This window comes from Nomascus leucogenys, chromosome 18 (assembly GCF_006542625.1).
Source record: "Nomascus leucogenys isolate Asia chromosome 18, Asia_NLE_v1, whole genome shotgun sequence".
NCBI classification, from domain to species: domain Eukaryota; kingdom Metazoa; phylum Chordata; class Mammalia; order Primates; family Hylobatidae; genus Nomascus; species Nomascus leucogenys.
The window spans coordinates 27836362-27854810 of NC_044398.1; the positions used below are offsets into that span (position 1 = coordinate 27836362).

Genomic DNA, 18449 nt, shown 5'->3' on the forward strand with positions numbered 1-18449 from the left:
CAGGGGCCTAGACCTGTGCACAGGGGGTCTAATACTGGATGCCTAATCTTCAGACTGCAGCCCTGGGTACCTTTTCTGTGATCTCCTTTATTGACGCCACAGTGGTCACATCGAAATGACCGCTTCTCCGCTTATAGTCGACAAACAGGCAATCTTTGACACCCCGCTCAATGGCCTGCTGGGAGGCCTTCATCACCTCTGCAAAGCACAGACACAGGAAATCAGGGAGCCCCAGGCCCTGCTGAACCCCAGCAGAGGGAGCAGGGGAAGAACACTGCTCAGCAGCTGTCAGTAACCCAGTCCTGTTGTGCATGAATCTGACCGATGTCAGGAGGCTTCTGGAACACTGTGAAATCCGCCCCCCGGTGCTGCTGCCCACTGTGCACAGCTGGGCAGGCAGGCGGACAGGGACATGGAGACAAAGAGCCCAGTAGGCACAGAGGGTGCCCCCTGCCCCTTACCAAGGGGACATCTGCAGAACTTGCCAGGCGCCTCATTCACCAGCATCTCCTTCACCACGTCCAGCAAAGGCCCCAGAATCAGGACAGGCCTCAGAGCGGTGCAGTCCACCTTCTGGACCTGCTGATAGGCCAGGCTCACCGAATCTGAGGGAGAGAGAGCAGCAGCGTCACGGACCCAGCTTGGAGCGGAGGACCTGAGTGGGGCTGGGGAACCCCGCTCCCTGACCTTGCCCACTCTTGTTTGCCTGGGACTCCCCCAGCTTCAGCACTGAAAATCTCATGTCCCTGGCACTACCGGGCATCGTCACCCCTGGAGTCCAGCATGAGCACCCCTCATGCCCTCTGTGAACATCAGAGGCAGCTGGTCTCAACCACTCATCCCAGAGCTTCCTTCTGCTCTGATTTTTCCTTGTGGGTTGACGCCTGCTTCCCCTGCCCCATCTCTATTCTCCTCTGTTCTCTGGCAAGGCAGCCTCTGGGGTTTGGCAGGTAGAGCTTCCACTCCCCAGGAAGGTATGGTCAGTGTAACCCAGACGTGCCCAGTGACAGAGGTGAGGCCTCCCCCATCTGCACGGCTAGAACAGGTGAGTGCTGTGAGCCAGCTCTGGCCATGCAGTTGAGGATAACCCTTAAGAAATGGCAGAGGCACAAGATGGAAGGGACCTGGGTCCTGGATGATCCTCAGAACGCAATTGCCTCTCCCACATCAACCACAGCTCAGACTTGTACATGACAGAGAAATAAACTGCCCATTATGCTTAAGCCTCTGTTATTTGGTTTCAGTTAAAGCAGTCAAACCAATATCCTAGTTGATACATGCAGTAAACCTCCCCTTGCACCAAATGAATAAAGTCCTTGCAGGGAGATACGGTCTAAAACCCAGCAAGATCTTCCTGGCGTCTCCCTGGTATAAGTCACTGTGCTGGAATCTCAGAAACATAATAAAGAATAGAACACAGAGTTCCTGCCATTAAAAAGCACACACTTTAGGTAGAGTCACAACAGAGCAACACATGAACAGCAAGACAGCATGCAAGAGCTGCCTGGCAATTTCAGGAGCGGCAGGCTTCAGCAGACACTGTGGCTGGATGACAGGGTGAAGAGACCACTTGGGCAGGCCCAGGAAGGAAGTGGGATGAGAGCGGTGTCTCCAGAAAGAGCAGGGCAAGAGGGTGAGTATGGAGGTGATGGGGAGGGCAGAGCACAAGATGACAGCAGGCTTGGGAGGAAGGGTCCATGAGAGGCTCGGCCTGGAGGGATCTGTACGCATACACAGAGCAAGGAGTGACTGCAGAGCAGGCAAGGGGACCAGGAGGCAGAAGGCTCAGGAGAACACAAGCACAGTGCCAGCTGCAGCAGCAGGCTCCATGAAGACCAACCTGTGGGGGAGTAAATAAAGTCTCTCCTCTTCTCTTGCCCTGTCCCTGTGTGTGTGTTTTTTAGAAGTGATCACTGCTGCGCATGGTGGCTCACGTCTGTAATCCCAGCACTTTGGGAGGCTGAGGCAGGTAGATTGCTTGAGGTCAGGAGTTTGAGACCAGCCTGGCCAATAAGGCAAGACCCCGTCTCTACCAAATATACAAAAATTAGCCCGGTGTGCTCGCGCACACCTGTAATCCCAGCTACTCGGGAGGCTGAAGCACAACGATCACTTGAACCCAGGAGGCGGAGGTTGCAGTGAGCCGAGACTGCACCACTGTACTCCAGCCTGGGCAACAGAGCAAGACTGGATCTCAATAAAAATAAATAAATAAATAATAAAACTGAACATTATCCACATACATCCACAGAGTCTTTTACACAGCACTTCCTAACTTGGTGACCAGCAGCTCTGTTGTTTAAAACTGGAGGAGGGTTTGGTGGTCACATTCACCACCTTGGAACCCCACGTGGTTCTGAGTGAAGGCTCTGAGGAGGGGTCACGGGGCAAAGAACTTCCTCCAAGAGGAGTTTACATAAACAAATCCTTTCTGTAACAAATCTGAACCTCACGGATAAGGCCAGCACTCCTCTCTGATACCCCTTCCCCAACCCCAGTCCCCACCTGCCTTCTTGAAGGTAACCACTATTATGAGCTGGAAGTGTATCCTAGTTCTTCTTATAAGCTGATTTTTATATGCTAAAGAAAACCTAGAATATATATTGTTTAAGTGTGCCTGTGGATACTTTATAACTCACTCCTTGTCCGGGGCTGTGTTTCTGGGAGGCATCCCTGGTGATTCGTCGTGGGCCTCTCTGCTCCTTTTGGGCATCCCATGAACACTTACTTTGCATCAACTTATCCACTTCCCTGCTGATGGACACTACGTCACCGTTCCCTCCATTTACTGGTATAAGAATCATATTCTCAAATTATGGCACAGTCGCTGTAGGGCGGAATTCAATATAGGGCTTAAAAGAATGGTTTGGAAGAATATTACTGAGATGGGAAGATGCTAACAATATGATAGTGGAAATATCTGGATGAAAACAGTATAATGCAGTGTAATCCCAGTTTTGTTGTATTAAGTAAAAAACTGATAAGAAATACATTAAAATGTTAATGGTTAAAAAAAAAAACATATTCTCCCTTAATGACTATTAACATTCCACACTGTGGGGTACCAATTTAGGAGATTCCTGTTCTTCCCTGACAATCTTCTTTGTCAGATGTCCTCACAATTACAGAATTGTAAGACCAGACAGCATCTTATGAGTCACTGACTCCAACTGGAGAAGAAAAACAGCCTATCCAAGGTCACGGCTAATCAGAACACAGCAAAGGCATGGTCTTGGGGGTTCCAACCTTAGACCATACTGCAATGACTTTCTTTAAAAGGTGCTGTGGACTGAACTGTGTCCCCTCAACATTTATATGTTGAAGCCCTAAGCCCCAATGTAACTACATTTGGAGACGGAGTCTTCAGGAGGTAAGTTAAATGAGGTCAGAAGTGCAAGGCCCTAATCTGATAGAACTGTGGCTTTTTAAGAGGAAGAGACACCAGAGATCTCTGTCTCCAACATGTGAGGACACAGCAAGGAGGCAACCGCGTACAAGGCAGGATGACAGCCCTCACCAGAACCAACCACACTGGCACCCAGCTCTCAGATTTCCAACCTCAAGAACTGTGAGAAAATGAATTGTTATTTAAGTCACCTAGTCGGTGGTATTGGTTTTTTGGTTTGTTTTTGTTTTTGAGATATGCTCTTGCTTTGTTGCCAGGCTGAAGTGGAGTGGCACAATCATAGCTCACTGCAGCACTGAACTCCTGGGCTTAGGTGATCCTCCAGCCTCAGCCTCCTGAGTAGCTGGGACTACAGGCACACGCCACCACACTTGATTAGTTTTTTAAAGTTTTTGTAGAGATGGGAGTCTTGCCATGTTGCCCAGGCTGGTCTCAAACTCCTGGCCTTCAAGCGATCCTCTTGCCTCAGCCTCCCAAAGTGCTGGGATTACAGGTGTGAGCTACCGTGCCCGGCCTGTGGTATTTGGTTACAGCAGCCCTAGCAGACTAAGATAAAAGGAAAACCAGTCCTCCATATATTCCTGAGACACTCCCACACAAGCCCCTAAAGGAGCAAGCATAAAGACATGCAGTGTCCTCTGGGTGGTGGAGAGTTGAGTCCACTTAGAAGACCATTGCAGGTGGGTGCACAATCAGCAGGGTGGGGGGTACCAGGGATGCTATGCAACAGTTGGAAGCAACAAACTAAAGCAGGAATTCAAAACCCACTGTGCATCAGAATTACCTGGGATAACTTTTAAACTACTACACAGGGATTACCACTCCCAGGTATAATGGAACAGTTTGCAGCATCCCTTGGAGAACAACTAGAAAATCTGGGTAAAAAATGAGAAATATCTTTTTGAAGGCATCGTAGAGTGGCAGAGACAAGACAGGATTTGAGATGCCAAGATCCTGGAGAGAAGGAAACTGGGGTATTAGAAGCTGACATTCTACAGGCCTTTCCCCCTTCAGAGCAACTGGAGACTTCTAAAGTGAGAGTGAGGGGCAGAGAACCCAGGCAGAGGGCCGCTGATAAGGACTGAGAATCCAGGCACAGGGCCGCTACTGAGGGCTGAGCACCCAGGCACAGGGCCGCTGCTGAGGGCTGAGAACCCAGGCACAGGGCCGCTGCTGGGGGCTGAGCACCCAGGCACAGGGCCGCTGCTGGGGGCTGAGCACCCAGGCACAGGGCCGCTGCTGGGGGCTGAGCACCCAGGCACAGGGCCGCTGCTGGGGGCTGAGCACCCAGGCACAGGGCCGCTGCTGGGGGCTGAGCACCCAGGCACAGGGCCACTAAGGACTGAGAACCCACGAAAAGTTTCTGAAAATCTCCAAAGCAGGTGAGATCAAAACGGAGTTCAGGGCTGCCAGGACCTGGTGGGTCATGAGTCCAGAAGAAGGGAAAGGCAAAGAACTAAGTCTGATATCACAGGTTTTCCCTTAATGCCATTTGCCAAATTCTTAAGCTGTGAAAAGCAAGAAGCTAAGCATCTAAGAAAGTCACTAAGACACTGAGCAGTGTTCCATGGCCTCCCAGTGCTGAAGAGTGAGAAACTGGAAGTCAAGGCTCCCTAGGGAGGAGCGGCCCTAGGGAACACCCCAGGATGGGACCACTGGTGGGCCACCCCCTAGGGTCAGGTTAACCACCAGCTGCACAAAAGCTGCAACCCAGCCTGAGGTCAGCTGAGTCTGTGGCTGGATCGAGGTGATCTGCGAGCAGCGGCTATCTCCAGAGCAGAGGGCAGACCCTCTCTGGAGGCTGGCAACATCACTCAGAGCCCCGAAAATCCCCTAAACATAACTTCTGACATCTCAATAAACAATAACCAGGCATATCATGGGACAAGACCAAGAAAACAAAGACCACAGAAAGAGACTCAGGGATGACCACACATGACAGTTACCAAACTCAGTCTTTACAAACATATGATTCAAGTATTTAAGAGGACAGATGACAAGAGGGAAAGTCTCAGCAGAGAATTAAAGCCTGGTAAAAAAGAATCAAGTGGAAACTCTAGAATGATAAATAAAATACAATTTCTGAAAGTAAGAACATAATGGATGAAACAGAAGAGTGGAATAATGAACAGGAAAAAAGAGTAGAAAACACCCAGTCTGGCTGAATCATGGAGAGATGAATACAGGGGAAAAAGAGCCCAGAAGACAGGAGACAGACAGGGTATCGTTGAAGAACGAAAACCCCGAGGAGAGGCGAGGTCAGCACAGAAGCAATATGATATGAAAGAAACTGCGGCCAGGAATCTCCAAAACCGACCACACCACCAAGCTACAGATGTAAAAAGTGCTAAGAACCTTCTGAGCAGGATAAACACAAAGAAAACCACACGCGGAAAGCATGGTATGGTAAGAAATTAAGAAGTTTCTTTCTGAGAAAGGAAGGCAGAGAAAACCCTACCCACACATGGTGGTGGACGGGTGGTGGCACTGCCTTCAGCACTGAGCCTGGAAAGATGACTTCTCACCAGCAATGAGTGTGGCAGGCTGACAAGTGTCCCCCAAAGACTGACTCATGTCCTAAGCCCCAGATCCCATGAGCATTACACCTTATGCAACAAAAGAAGCGATGATTCAGTTAAAGGCCTTGGGAGGAAGGGCTTTTCCTGGAGTATCTGGGTGGGTCCTAAATAAAACCCCATGGGTCCTCTGAGAGGCAGAGGGAGTTGAGAGAGAGACCCACGTGGAGGATGAGGTGACGTGAAGACGGAGCAGATAAGATTTGAAGATGACAGTGATGTGGCCACAGCAAAGGCTTGGCAAGAGCCACCAGAAGCTGGGAGGGGCAAGGAACAGGCTCTCTCCTCAAGCCCCGAGGGAGCAAAGGTTGGCCGACAATTTGACTGACCCAGTGGTCCTGAGTGTGGACTTCCGGCCTCCAGAACTGTGGGAGGATAAACCCGTGTGTTTGAAGCCACACAGTCTGTTGTAATTGGGTACAGCGGCCACAGGAAACTACTACACAAAGAGAGCCAGGGACCAGGAATGATATCTCTAAAGCACCCAAGTAAAACATCCACCAATCTAAAATTCTATATCCAGTGAGAATCTCCAAAAACGATATTAAAATGGACACTTTCAGACACAAACACTGACAGGATGTGTCACCAAAAAACCTGCACTACAAGAAAAACATTTCTGCAAGTTGTTTAGCAGAAAGAAAACAAAATCAGAAGCACAAAACTGCAGGAAGGAATAAAGAGCAATGGAAATGTAAAAGGCAAAAACCGATGAATAACTGATGTGCAAATGGATAGACTGAGTCAGAGTTAAAGTATCTGTAGAATTAAAACGAGAAAAGTATGGCCGGGCGCAGTGCCTTGCGCCTGTAATCCCAGGCGCAGTGCCTTACACTTTGGGAGGCCAAGGCGGGCGGCTCACTTGAGGTCAGGAGTTTCAAGACCAGCCTGGCCAACATGGTGAAACCCCATCTCTACTAAAAATACAAAAATTAGCCAGATGTGGTGACAGGCACCTGTAATCCCAGCTACTCGGCAGGCTGAGGCAGGAAAATCGCTTGAACCTGGGAGGCGGAGGTTGCAGTGAGCCGAGATCGTACCACTGCACTCCAGCCTGGGCGACAGAGCGAGATTCTGCCTCAAAAAATAAAATAATAATAAAATAAAATGAGAATAGTATCAAAGTTAGAAAATAGACAAATGGAGTTAGTGGTTTGATGTCTTAGAATTATCAGGGAAGTGGTCAAAGCAATGATTTCTCTTAGCAGTAAGTCAAAGGTGCACGCTGTGAGGTCTATTTTAACCCCCAAAAGAATAAAATAGAAACAACTAAACACTAGTAGATGTGAGAGGATAACAGTAGATGATAGAGGGGCAGAATAAAACAAACACATGATTCATTTTTAAAAAGCAAGAAAGAAGGGACAAACATAAACGAGGTAGAATGAATAGAAAACAAACAGTAAGATGGGAAATGTCTATGTAATGGGGTAAATACTCTTGATGTAACAAGACTGCCACAGGGGTGTTCAGATTGTGGAAATTCCTCACACTGCTCACTTTCCTGTAAATGAATGTGTGCATTGCTGTACGTATGTTACACTCGGATAAAATTTTTAAAAAGACAGATTGCCACAGTGGATTTAAAAAGTCCCACATGCTGCTTATAAGGGATATTTAAATATAAAGTGACAGAAAAGTTTGAAGTAAAAGAAAAAGATAAACTGTGCCAAAGATAACCAAAAGAAAACTGGTAATGTCAATAAAAATATCACATAAAATAGACTTTCAGCAAGAAACATTCCTGGAGATCAAGAAGGGCATTTTATAATGATAAAAAGGTTAATTTACCAGGAAGGTGTAACAATGCAAAAGGTGTGTGTACCTAACGACAACTTCAAGATATATACTGAAAAACACCTGAAGAGCTAAAAGGAAGAACAGACAAAGGGCTATTTTTCAAAGATGCTAGCACCACTGGACAAATGTCAAACATAATGGAGATGGCGCCTATAGAGAAAGGAGCAGAGGGCACAAGAGTGGAGGCCAAAGAGAGTGAAGGAAAAAAACCAAAAAGCAAAATAAGAGAGAAACCTTGCCTTGATTAACAGGTTGGCAATTTTTTTTTTTTTTTTTTTTTGAGACAGGGTCTCACTCTGTTGCCTGGGCTAGAGTGCAGTGGCATGATCACAGCTCACTGCAGCTCTTGACCTCCCAGGCTGAAGCAATCTCCTTGCCTCAACCTCTTCGGTAGCTGGAACTACAGGCATGAGCCACCACACCAGGCTAATTTTTGTATTTTTTAGTAGAGATGGGGTTTCACCATGTTGGCCAGGCTGGTCTTGAACTCCCTGCCTCAAGTGATCCACCCACCTCGGCCTCCCAAAGTGCTGGGATTACAGGTGTGCGCCACCATGCCTGGCCTAAACTTTTTCTGTAAGGGGCAAGATAGTAAATATTTTAGGCTTTGAAGGCAAAACAGCAAAATTAAGCAATTGTTATCAGCAAAGGGCTAATAGACTTTTTACATCTTACATTTTAAAAAGTGTAAAAACCCATGCTCAGCTCACAGACCATTTAAAAATAGGCAGTGGTCCAGACTCGGTCCACGGCCAATAGTTTGCCAACCCTTGTCCCAGCTGATAGTGACAGTGGGCCATGAACTACAGTGTGATCCACTGAACTCCCTAGGCCTAAGGTCTTCATTGTAAAAAGGGAAGAGAGGGAGGGAGGCAGCCAGCTGCCCTACACTCTGTTGCTCACTGCCACCCCCATACCTGATTGCCAGGGAGGGCACATTCTAGGACAGTAGACACACACCAGGGCCCTGGGAGCCACGTTCCTAAGGGCCTCTTGCTTTAAAGGACAAATGCATCATTTCCACAAGGGCTGTCTACCAGGGGATGTCTGACATCTCCTATCACTCAACTCCAGCCCTGGACTAGCATCTTGCCCCAGAAGGATTATATAAGACTTGTTAATCAACACAGGACTGAGGCCAGAAATGCCGAAGTTCTGTAGAAACCGACAGCTCTTGGTCACTACCAAGCAGCCTGTAAGAACCTAAAAACAAATGGCAAGCAAGGCACTCAGCAGAGATTGCTTCTTGCCTACCCAATAGCTATCCCTCCATTCTTCCTTAGTAACTGAACCTCTTACTGAGGCCAGCAATGCACCCAGCTAAAACATGCCTTTTCTTTTTGTTTTAATTATTTTTTGAGACAAGATCTTGCTCTGTCACCCAGGCTGGAGTACAGTGGTGCGATCTTGGCTCACTGCACCTCCACCTCCTGGGTTCAAGCGATTCTCCTGCCTCAGCCTCCCAAGTAGCTGGGATTACAAGTGCATGCCACCACACCTGGCTAATTTTTGTATTTTTAGTAGAGACAGGGTTTCACCATGTTGGCCAGGCTGGTCTTGAACTCCTGACCTCAGGTGATCCACCCGCCTCAGCCTCCCAAAGTGCTGGGATTAAACGCGTGAGCCACTGTGCCCAGCCAAAACATGCCTTTTTGACCTCTCTTGCACATGCAAGTGGACAATGAGATGTAAGTTTAAGTCACAGGTTAGGGCTTCCAGATAGCTGCTGAAAGAGGCATGCTCAACTGAGGCACACTTCTGCCTTACCACCCCTTCCTTCCTCCTGCTGCCTGAAACAGGGACGTGATGGCTGCAGCTGCACTGACAGGTGGTGACCGGGCAGATGGAAGCCACACCCCATAGATGTGGCTCTGAAGATGGCAGCACCCCGCGACCAAGCCAAACACACACCTTCAGACTTGTGCACAAAAGCAAAGGAAGACTCTCTTTTCTTTAAGTCCCTGTTGTGGAGCTCCTGGATCCACAGCAAACCCCATCTGGAGAGCTCACTGGAAAATGAGCTCAGCCACTTGCCTTCAAAGAGTGGAATGGAGTCATTGGAAAAGGCATCCAAGGCGAGCAGGTCTTTCCCATCCTTGGACCCGCTGCGTTTGTGCTTGTGTTTCCTCCGAAAAAAGGACCGGCGTGCAGCCGCTGACAGCGTCTTTGTGGCGCTATTGTCATCTTTGACTTCAGACATGCTGAGCCTCCTGGAGAATTCTTGGTCCATCCTGTGGCACAGGGGACAATGCTGGGCAGGGCTATCGAGAACCTGCTGCCCTGCCCTTCCTGCCCTTCCTGGTGAGAAAAGCAAGGGTGGGCCAGGCACCAGGCTCCCCCCATACTCCTTGGCAGGTCTCAAGGTTACATCTCCTCCCACGCCCCTGGGAACCCTCAGTACATGCTGCGGGGGTGACACAAACACCAGCACCAGGGCAAGCTCTCAGAGCAGGCGATTTTTTCTACTACAGCATATTCAGCTCAGTGTCAAAAGGAACTGCTAGGACAGCCTTCAATTGGTGACATGACAAGTTACGCTTCCTGCCATAGAAGGGAAATGATGCAGGGATGCAGGCTGCCTCGAAAACACAGTGACAGGAGCCAGATGAAAGGCCACACTATGCAATCCCATCTACACAGGAGTCCAGACAGGGAGACCCATGGGTACCAAAAGTAAAGTAGTGGCTGCCTAGGGCTGAGGGCTGGGTGGGAGGACAGTGGGATAAGGGGCTGACAGCTAATGGGTCTGGGGTTTGTTTGAGGTGATGGAAATGCTCTAAAATTAATTGTAGTGGCGGCTGCACACACCTATGAATATGTTGAAAACCACTGAATGGTACACTTTGAGGGAGCAGCAAGGCATGAGTATCTCCATAAATCCATTTTTCTAAAACAAGTTATGCCTTCTGACCCACCACTGTGCTCTATACAGCACTGACTCACACTAGGAGCAGCTTTTTAGACCAGCACTTTTGGCAAAATGTAGAGAGCAGAAGCTAAGATAAGAAGCAGAATCCCTCCTCCAGCAGCCCTGGCCCCAGCCCCCTCCCATGGGACAGCTCCATGGCTGGTGGCCCTCGGCGACCCCTGCCCCACCCCGCCCCAGGCCCGAAGAACACTTACACATATTTGCTGGGAATCTGCCCCCGCTGGATCTTCTGGGCATTCTCGTCTAGCTGCCAAGCCATCCAGGACCCGAACGTGCCCTGGGGCAAGGTGTCATCCACGTAGAGGATGTCATCCTTCTTAAAGCTCAACTCATGCTCCACATCTGCCAGCCGGTCGTACAGGGCCCTGGACCACAGCACAGAAGGAAAACGATCAGGCGGCTCTGGCCACCAAGGACGAACCAGGTGCCTTCTGTGGCCAGGCCCCTAAGGCTGCCATTCTGCTTTGGGCTGTCTCCAAACTTGATCAGGAATCGCGGAGGGTGGTGATTCTCAAAGTGGGGAGCCCTGTGTTTTACATAAAGGGGCAAAGACTGCTTTTGCTCCCCTAACACTGAGGGCGCATCCCCATCAAAGAAGTCACCATGATCTGAGGTCATAACTTCCCTTTCCAGGTGCCCTTTCCCAGTTGCCTCCCTCCTCAAAGCCCAGGCCCGGCCCCTGGTTCCTACAGACTGGGATCTCTCTAGGATGGAAATATGTTATCTTCTACCCTAGAGACAAGGAGTTGTACCGCATCAGTGTTCTTATGCTTTCTGTGATCTTGGATCTTAGGAAATGTGAAGAAAGCTCTGAGCTCCTCCTAGAAAGCCTGCTGCCATCCCTAAATGCCCACAGCATTTCATACAGTAGTAAGGGCACTGAAGATGCCTGGAAGTCCACACACACTGCAGAGGGATCTGCAAACCTGGCTTGGGAGACACCAGAAAAAGAGGAGCACAGCACACACGAAAACGGGGCTTGACTGCCTCCAAATTCTCCAGGCCTCAAGCCCTAAAGAGGGAGCCCATCTGGTTCTTTAAGCCCTAAAGGGTTGTTCTAAGTCACAATCATCTCACCATAAATAAGCGTGCAGATTGAGTGTCAAGGAATGATGATCATGGCCCCAGCCTTGGGGGGCAAGAAACAGAGAGCCATTCACCAGGAAGAGGGTCTCCAGCGAAAGCCTCTTCTCTGGCCCCAAATCTCCCACCAATTCCCCAGCCACTGGTACCTGATGTAGAAGCTGTCACCAGGCAGGCCCTTGGCCTTCGTGAACTCCTCGGGGCGGTACTGCACCTTCAGGCGGATGCCATCCCTGGGCTTCAGCATCTCCACGTAGACTTCCTCCACTGTCTTGTTCCGAACGTCCAGGCTGCCATACTGCCAGGGATGGGGGTGGATGCATCAGAAGGCAGAAGCCAGGGGGCAGCTTGGGCACCCGAGAGGGGCCAGTGCTGACCATACGGCAGAAATTCAACATCCCTCCTTAACTGAGACTCTGGCTGCCTCCCCTCTGCAGGAAGGGCTGAGTCTTCATGGTCTCCCCAGCCTCCAGGTCCCGTGCATGCTCCCTGGACACCAGGTCCTCTGCCAAGTGGCTGCCCTGCCCTTGATAGCTTATCCAGGAGAAACCCTGCTCTGGTGACCGGCAAGTCTGGGCTTTTCAGAATAGGGACCTTCCTCTTGCTGATGCTGCCTGTGCTTTTATTTATTTATTTTCTGAAACAGGGTCTCCCTCTGTCACACAGACTGAGTGCAGTGGTGCAATCACAGCTCACAGTAGCCTAGACCTCCTAGGCTCAAGTGATCCTCCCGCCCCAGCCTCCAGAATAGCTGGGACAACAGGCACACTCTACCACGCCTGGCTAATTTTTTTGTTTTGTTTTCTGTAAAGATAGGGTCTCGCTATGTTGCCCAGGCTGGTCTTGAACTCTTGGGCTCAAGTAATTCTCCCACCTTGGCCTCCTAAAATTCACAGGTGTGAGCCACCAAACCCAGCCCAACTTGTGCCTTTATATTCTCACAAACCATCTCCCCCACGAGGCAGGAGACCACAGAAAAAGACCATCCTCTGTCATCAGAACAGAGTCCTGCAGCTACATCACCTGAGGGCGAGCACCTCCTGGTGCCTAGGGCCTGAGCCAAGGCTCTGCCCTCAGGTTCCCTCTATGGCCTGCCTGGCTTCACAGGGACCTCCTCAGAGGGGCTTGGCAGGATTCTGGGTTTACAGGGATTAAAAATCAACCCTGGCCAGACACAGTGGCTCACGTCTGTAATCCCTGTACTTTGGGAGGCCAAGGCGGGTGGATCACCTGAGGTCAGGAGTTTGAGACCAGCCTGGCCAACGTGATGAAACCCCATCTCTACTAAAAATACAAAAAAAAATTAGCTGAGCGTGTTGGCGCACGCCTATAATCTCAGCTACTCAGGAGGCTGAGGCAGGAGAATCGCTTGAACCTGGGAAGTGAAGGTTGCAGCGAGCTGAGATTGTTCCAGTGCACTCCAGCCTGGGTGATAGAGCAAGACTCTGCCTCAACAACAACAAAAGTCAGCCCTGATTGGCTCACCAGATGAGAAGCTGTACTCCTCCGTCTTTGGTGCCACCTGAGATGGCAGCAAGCCCACTGTGCAGGTAGATGGAGGCCTGGCCTGCTCAGCAGCTCAGAACTCACCTCCAGGATGAGGTCCCCTGGCACGAGGCCGTCAGGACCCTTGGCAGGACTGTCATCCTCCACCTCGGCCACAAACACCCCATGCAGGTTCCCACCACATAAGTGCACCCCAAGCTCCAGCTGGGACTTTTTGATGAAGACAACGCGTGGCTCCAGGGTCTTCTTGTTGGCATCTCCCACAATCCTTTCAGGAAAAAAACAAAGTTCCTCAACTGTGCACAAGGAGGAGGCACAAAAAGGCAAAGCAGTGGCCAATGTCCTAACTGCTTTCTGCCTGCTTCTTGGGGTCTCAGAACCACAGGGAGCTGAGAGGTGGCCTCTAGTTCTACTGGCTCGGCATTCAGGGCAGGATGCTAAGGTGCACTGGAGATGAAGGCAAGACCCCAGGTCCAAAGCCAGTTGGGATGGCAGTCAAAACCGTAAATCAGTGCCCCTGCTCCCAGGCCCGGCTATCAATCTCATGTCTTAGAGATCAGGATGGCCTCCCTCCCATGTGGATCACACTCATTTTCCTAACTTAGTACTTCCTAGGGCAAGGTAAAGTTGGCCTCACTGTCCAGAGCACAGAAATGCATTCAGCAAATGTCTACGAAGCAGCTTCTATAGACCAGCAACTGCTAACTCGTGAAGAGGGGCCCCTTGCCATCAAGGCACTTACAATCAAGGGAGGAAAGCTGAAAGTAAGCTGCTGAACACATGGAGGGAGTGAGATGGGACAGCGATGGAAACAGATAAAGGGGGCTTCAGGGGAGACGCCAGCACGGGAGGAAAACCAGGCAGCAGGTAAGTTCCAATGTGACAGACTCTGGTATAGAGAATGCAGAGCTGGCCTCATTCTGTGAGATGCTGCCCAGGGCTTGGTGAAGGCCTCTCAGTTCTGGAGACACAGCTCCTCCAGGACGGCAGAGTGATCATGTCACACCCTGGCCTGGATGGCCCTCCCTGCAGCCCCAGGCCAGGCTGGATGCTGTGCAGCTCCCATAGAGTTCCTTCCTCCTCCTGAGTTCTGCTGCTCCCTCGGCCTGGACTTCTCTTTATGCCCACCCATGGCTCTTGCCTGTCCTGAACACTTTAATCCAGCTGCCACCTCCCCTGCCAGTGATCTTCCTGCCTGCTCTGCGGCGGCCAGCAGTGCCCTCCTGGCACCCTGACTGTGCTGCACATGCCCAGCACTGGTCTGCCACCTCTTTGGGGGAAGCACTGTCGTGGGTGGCCAGAGCCCAGGGCTTGGCTGGGTGATGACTGTGGGAATGTGTCCGAAGACAGACTCAGAAAGCAAGTGAATAAGAAAAGGAGAAGAGAAAGAGAAGATGCAGGGGAAAGAACAAGTCAATAGAAAACAGGAGAAAAAGAGAAAGGAAAAGAGAGAGCAGTGAGGGAAAAAAGCAATGCCGTGCTCCCGGCCCAACTCCTGAAGACCTGGTGTGTGGCCTGCAGCACATGAGGCCAGCTGCTCAGTGCCCATGCCACTTGGAGAATGTGCTCAGCCCCACCCAGCTGAAGTGGACACAGGGAAGGCTCACAGCAACATCTGCTGACCTGGAGCTGCTCTGCTTGGCTGGGGGGGTGCTAGGCCCCTCATCCTGCTCCATCAGTGGGTCAATGACACAGGGATGCTCCGGGGTGGTGGTGCCACTGCCCTGGAGAGTGGAGTGGGTACCGGCAGGGTCCAGGTGTGAGCTGGAGACGGAGGACAGGAGGGATAAGGAGCAGTACGAAGCCACCAAGAGCCACCCCTGCTCCTGTGGCAACTAGGTCTGAGCTATAAATGGGGACCGGGTCACACAGCCCTGCACCCTGTGCCCTAAGCAGAGCAGACACATTAGAAGCCTGGACCCATGATATCCACCTGTCCTCTCCCCTCCACCTGTCCTCAGCTCAGGGGCCCTCTCCAAAGGCATCTGGCCTCAGAAGCTGTGAGCGTCCTGTCCCTTTTCCTCTGCCTGTGCATCCCATCTCTCCTGCTGAGCTTGTGGCGCAGCACTGCAGGGCATGCCTCCCCTTCTTTTCTGCCCTTCGACCCACAGCTCAGGGGCAGATACAGACAGGTGTACAGCGTCTGCTCCTGGACAGGGAGCCAAACACTTTGAGCGAGAATCCACCCCCGGGGCCACAGCTCCTGGCTACCACGGGCCCCTGCTGGTCAGGGGGACCACAGCCATCTGTTTCCACACCCCATTTCAGGAGGAGATGGCCTCTCTATATATGCCCCTTTTCCAAAATCCAGGGCTGGTCAACTCTCTCTTTAGCAGCAGTAAGATCCCCAGAACTTACAGCTGGCATCCTGGGTCTCCCTGCAATGAGCGAAGTGCTGCCGCACCCACCTCTCCACCCCCAGCCCAGACGGCCCGGGGAGGCCCGCGCTCACCTGGACCGGGAGTGGCTGCTGAGCTGGTGCACATGGGGGTTGTACTGGGCCAGGATGGTGATGGTATCACACTGCTGCCCAATGATGAGCCGCGCCTGCTGCTCCGTGGCGCTCCGCAGGTTTATGCCATTGAACTGGGGAAACACCAGGATGGGCTCAGTGAGGGGGTCAGGGCTGTGGACAGGGAGGAAGCCCTGGGGACTTGGGAGCACTGCTGTTCCCTAGGAGGAGGAGAGGGGGAAGAAGTGCAGGTTTCCATGGGCGCCATGCAGGAGGGCAGCTCCCTCTCACCTCCAGTAACTGATCCCCATACTCGAGGCCGGCCTGGTGAGCGATGCTCCCCACGGTCACCTTGGAGACATAGATGCCGCCCTTCTCTCCACTCACGATGGAGATGCCCAGCGGCTCTGAGCCCTTCTGCACCTTCACGTGGCGTGGCTCCTCCACATAAGGCCTAAGGAAAAGTCAAAAGTTTCGGGGACTCAGGGTCAAACAAAAGGGTTGGGGAGAGCCTGAGCTCTCCGATCAGGCATATGATCAGACAGTGCAGAAAGGGCCCCGAGCCTGGATGCTCCCATTGTTGACACAGCTACATGGGGACACGGTGGGCCCACCCGCGTGACAAAGGATCACATTCCCACAGCCTCACGCAACACGAGCACAGCACACCCAGACACGCAACAACCCAGGCCAAAGACACAGAGAACGGTCCGTGTGAACTATAAACACTGATACACGCGGATTTTCATTACAGGAGAGCAGCTGCCCCACAATATGCAATTACAAACTCCGGGGGGTCTCGAGATGCCCTCCAAGGAAGAGATGGCTCCTGGGATGACATTCCATCCTAAGGGGGGCAACAGAAAATAATCCAGTTTTATGTTTACTGGCTACACAGAGTGATGCAAACTGGTCACGGAAATTAAGCTGCTGCAGACCCAAGCCTTTGTAAAGGGAGAAGGCTGGGAGCAAGGCTGCAGCCATGCACTTGCTGCCCTGGGGCTGTCCAGTGCACCCAAGGGCGCCGGGGCAGGGGCTCGGCAGGGAGCCTCTGGGCAGGCCAACCTCATGGTGGAAGACCTGGGCCTGGTGGCCACGGGCAGCCTCAGAAGAGATCTGTGGTGGCAGAGACATCTGGAAGGTGACAAAGGTTAGAAAGAAGATAAGGGACGCTCAGAGGAGAAAGACAATCAGAGACACCCGGAACATAACAGAAAAGACAGTCGAGTGATGCGGAGCCTCCCATTGGGACTTCACGCCACCCCGGGCTTCGTTCCTCCAAGGTATGGACACCTGAGATTTTCCTCACAGGATAAAACCATATAACCAAAGGCTGAGGGGGCCAGTCCAGGTCCCCTCTACAGCACATGGTCGGGATAGATTCTAGCGGGGAGGTACCTACACCACCCCACCCCGGCCACCTGGAGGCAGAGCAGCTTCCCACTTGGCAGTCTCAGCCTGTGGCCCTATGGCCCAGCCCTCTTGGGAAGGGGAGACTAAAATTCTTCTTGAGTTGTCCTTGCTCTCTCCCACCCTCCAAAGTGTCCCCACTTCCCAAACTTGCCCACTCTGGAAGTCCTCCCTTGACCCTCCAGCTCAGACAGATCCACCCCAGCCTACACCCATGGTCCCTTCCGATTCAACACAGATTACAGCCCCGTGCTGTTGAGAGCTGCAGAGCCCTCAGCACACAGCCACCCCCACATCACCCTCCTGCCCCAGCCTTAGATGATGAAACAGAGGCCCAGAGCAGAAAGAGGTCCACCTCCGTACAACACGTGTATCACAATAAAGGAGCAAGCAACTAAGTCACAGCAATAGCCACCCAACAGAATGATGATCTGAACCAGGTTCCCAGGTTCCAGTGACATGCAAAGACGTAAGGGACACACCACAGGGTGGGGAGGCCCAATCGGCATCATCTCACTTATATTTATCTGCATCTGCAAACAAAAGTATGCGTGGATTTATGCACAAGGAGGCTTCTTATGCAGGACATTACCAAGTGTTAACAATGGTGTCTCCAGGTGAGGGGATCCAAGCTAATCTTTTTTTTTCTTTCTTTTTTTTTTTGGAGGCAGATTCTTGCTCTGTCACTCAGGCTGGAGTGCAGTGGCATGATCTCAGCTCACTGCAACCTCCACCTCCCGGGTTCCAACGATTCTCCTGCCTCAGCCTCTCAAGTAGCTGGGATTACAGGTGTGCGCCACCACGCCCAGCTAATTTTTGTATTTTTAGTAGAGACAGGGTTTCACCATGTTGGCCAGGCTGGTCTCGAACTCCTGACCTCAGGTGATACGCCCATCTCAGCCACCCAAAGTGCTGGGATTACAGGCATAAGCTACCGCGCTCGGCCAGAGATAATTTTTACTTTATAGTCTTCTGAATGATTTGAATTGTTTGTAATATGCATAGAAGTTTTCTCTAAACAATAGCTGCTTCTCAAAAGAGGTTATAAACTATTACAAATAGCTAAAAACATAACATTAAGGGAGATGTGATTATGTACATAAATAATGAAGCATGTAATGTATATATATATTTCCAAAGGGTAATGGCAATTGAATCTCTTGTTGAAGAAATTATCTGTGACTTTTTTTCTCTTTCTACTTTTCCGTTTTTTATTTTTTGAGACGGAGTCTCGCTCTGTCACCCAGGCTGGAGTGCACTGGCACAATCTCAGCTCACTGCAACCTC

General features: G+C 51.1%; 1 protein-coding gene across 3 annotated transcripts in view; it reads right to left on the minus strand.

The window, feature by feature from the left end:
- Positions 1-18449, minus strand: part of DLG5 (discs large MAGUK scaffold protein 5) — a 134916-nt gene that overhangs the window by 6176 nt on the left and 110291 nt on the right. For all 3 annotated transcript variants that reach the window (XM_030799258.1, XM_030799260.1, XM_030799257.1), the window contains 9 exons: positions 16044-16206; positions 15753-15886; positions 14924-15064; positions 13385-13568; positions 11944-12092; positions 10906-11076; positions 9817-10013; positions 462-605; positions 71-198 (listed from right to left, as the gene is read on the minus strand). In XM_030799258.1, the coding sequence (XP_030655118.1) occupies positions 71-198; positions 462-605; positions 9817-10013; positions 10906-11076; positions 11944-12092; positions 13385-13568; positions 14924-15064; positions 15753-15886; positions 16044-16206 (1411 nt within the window). The remainder of the gene's footprint in view (positions 1-70; positions 199-461; positions 606-9816; positions 10014-10905; positions 11077-11943; positions 12093-13384; positions 13569-14923; positions 15065-15752; positions 15887-16043; positions 16207-18449) is intronic.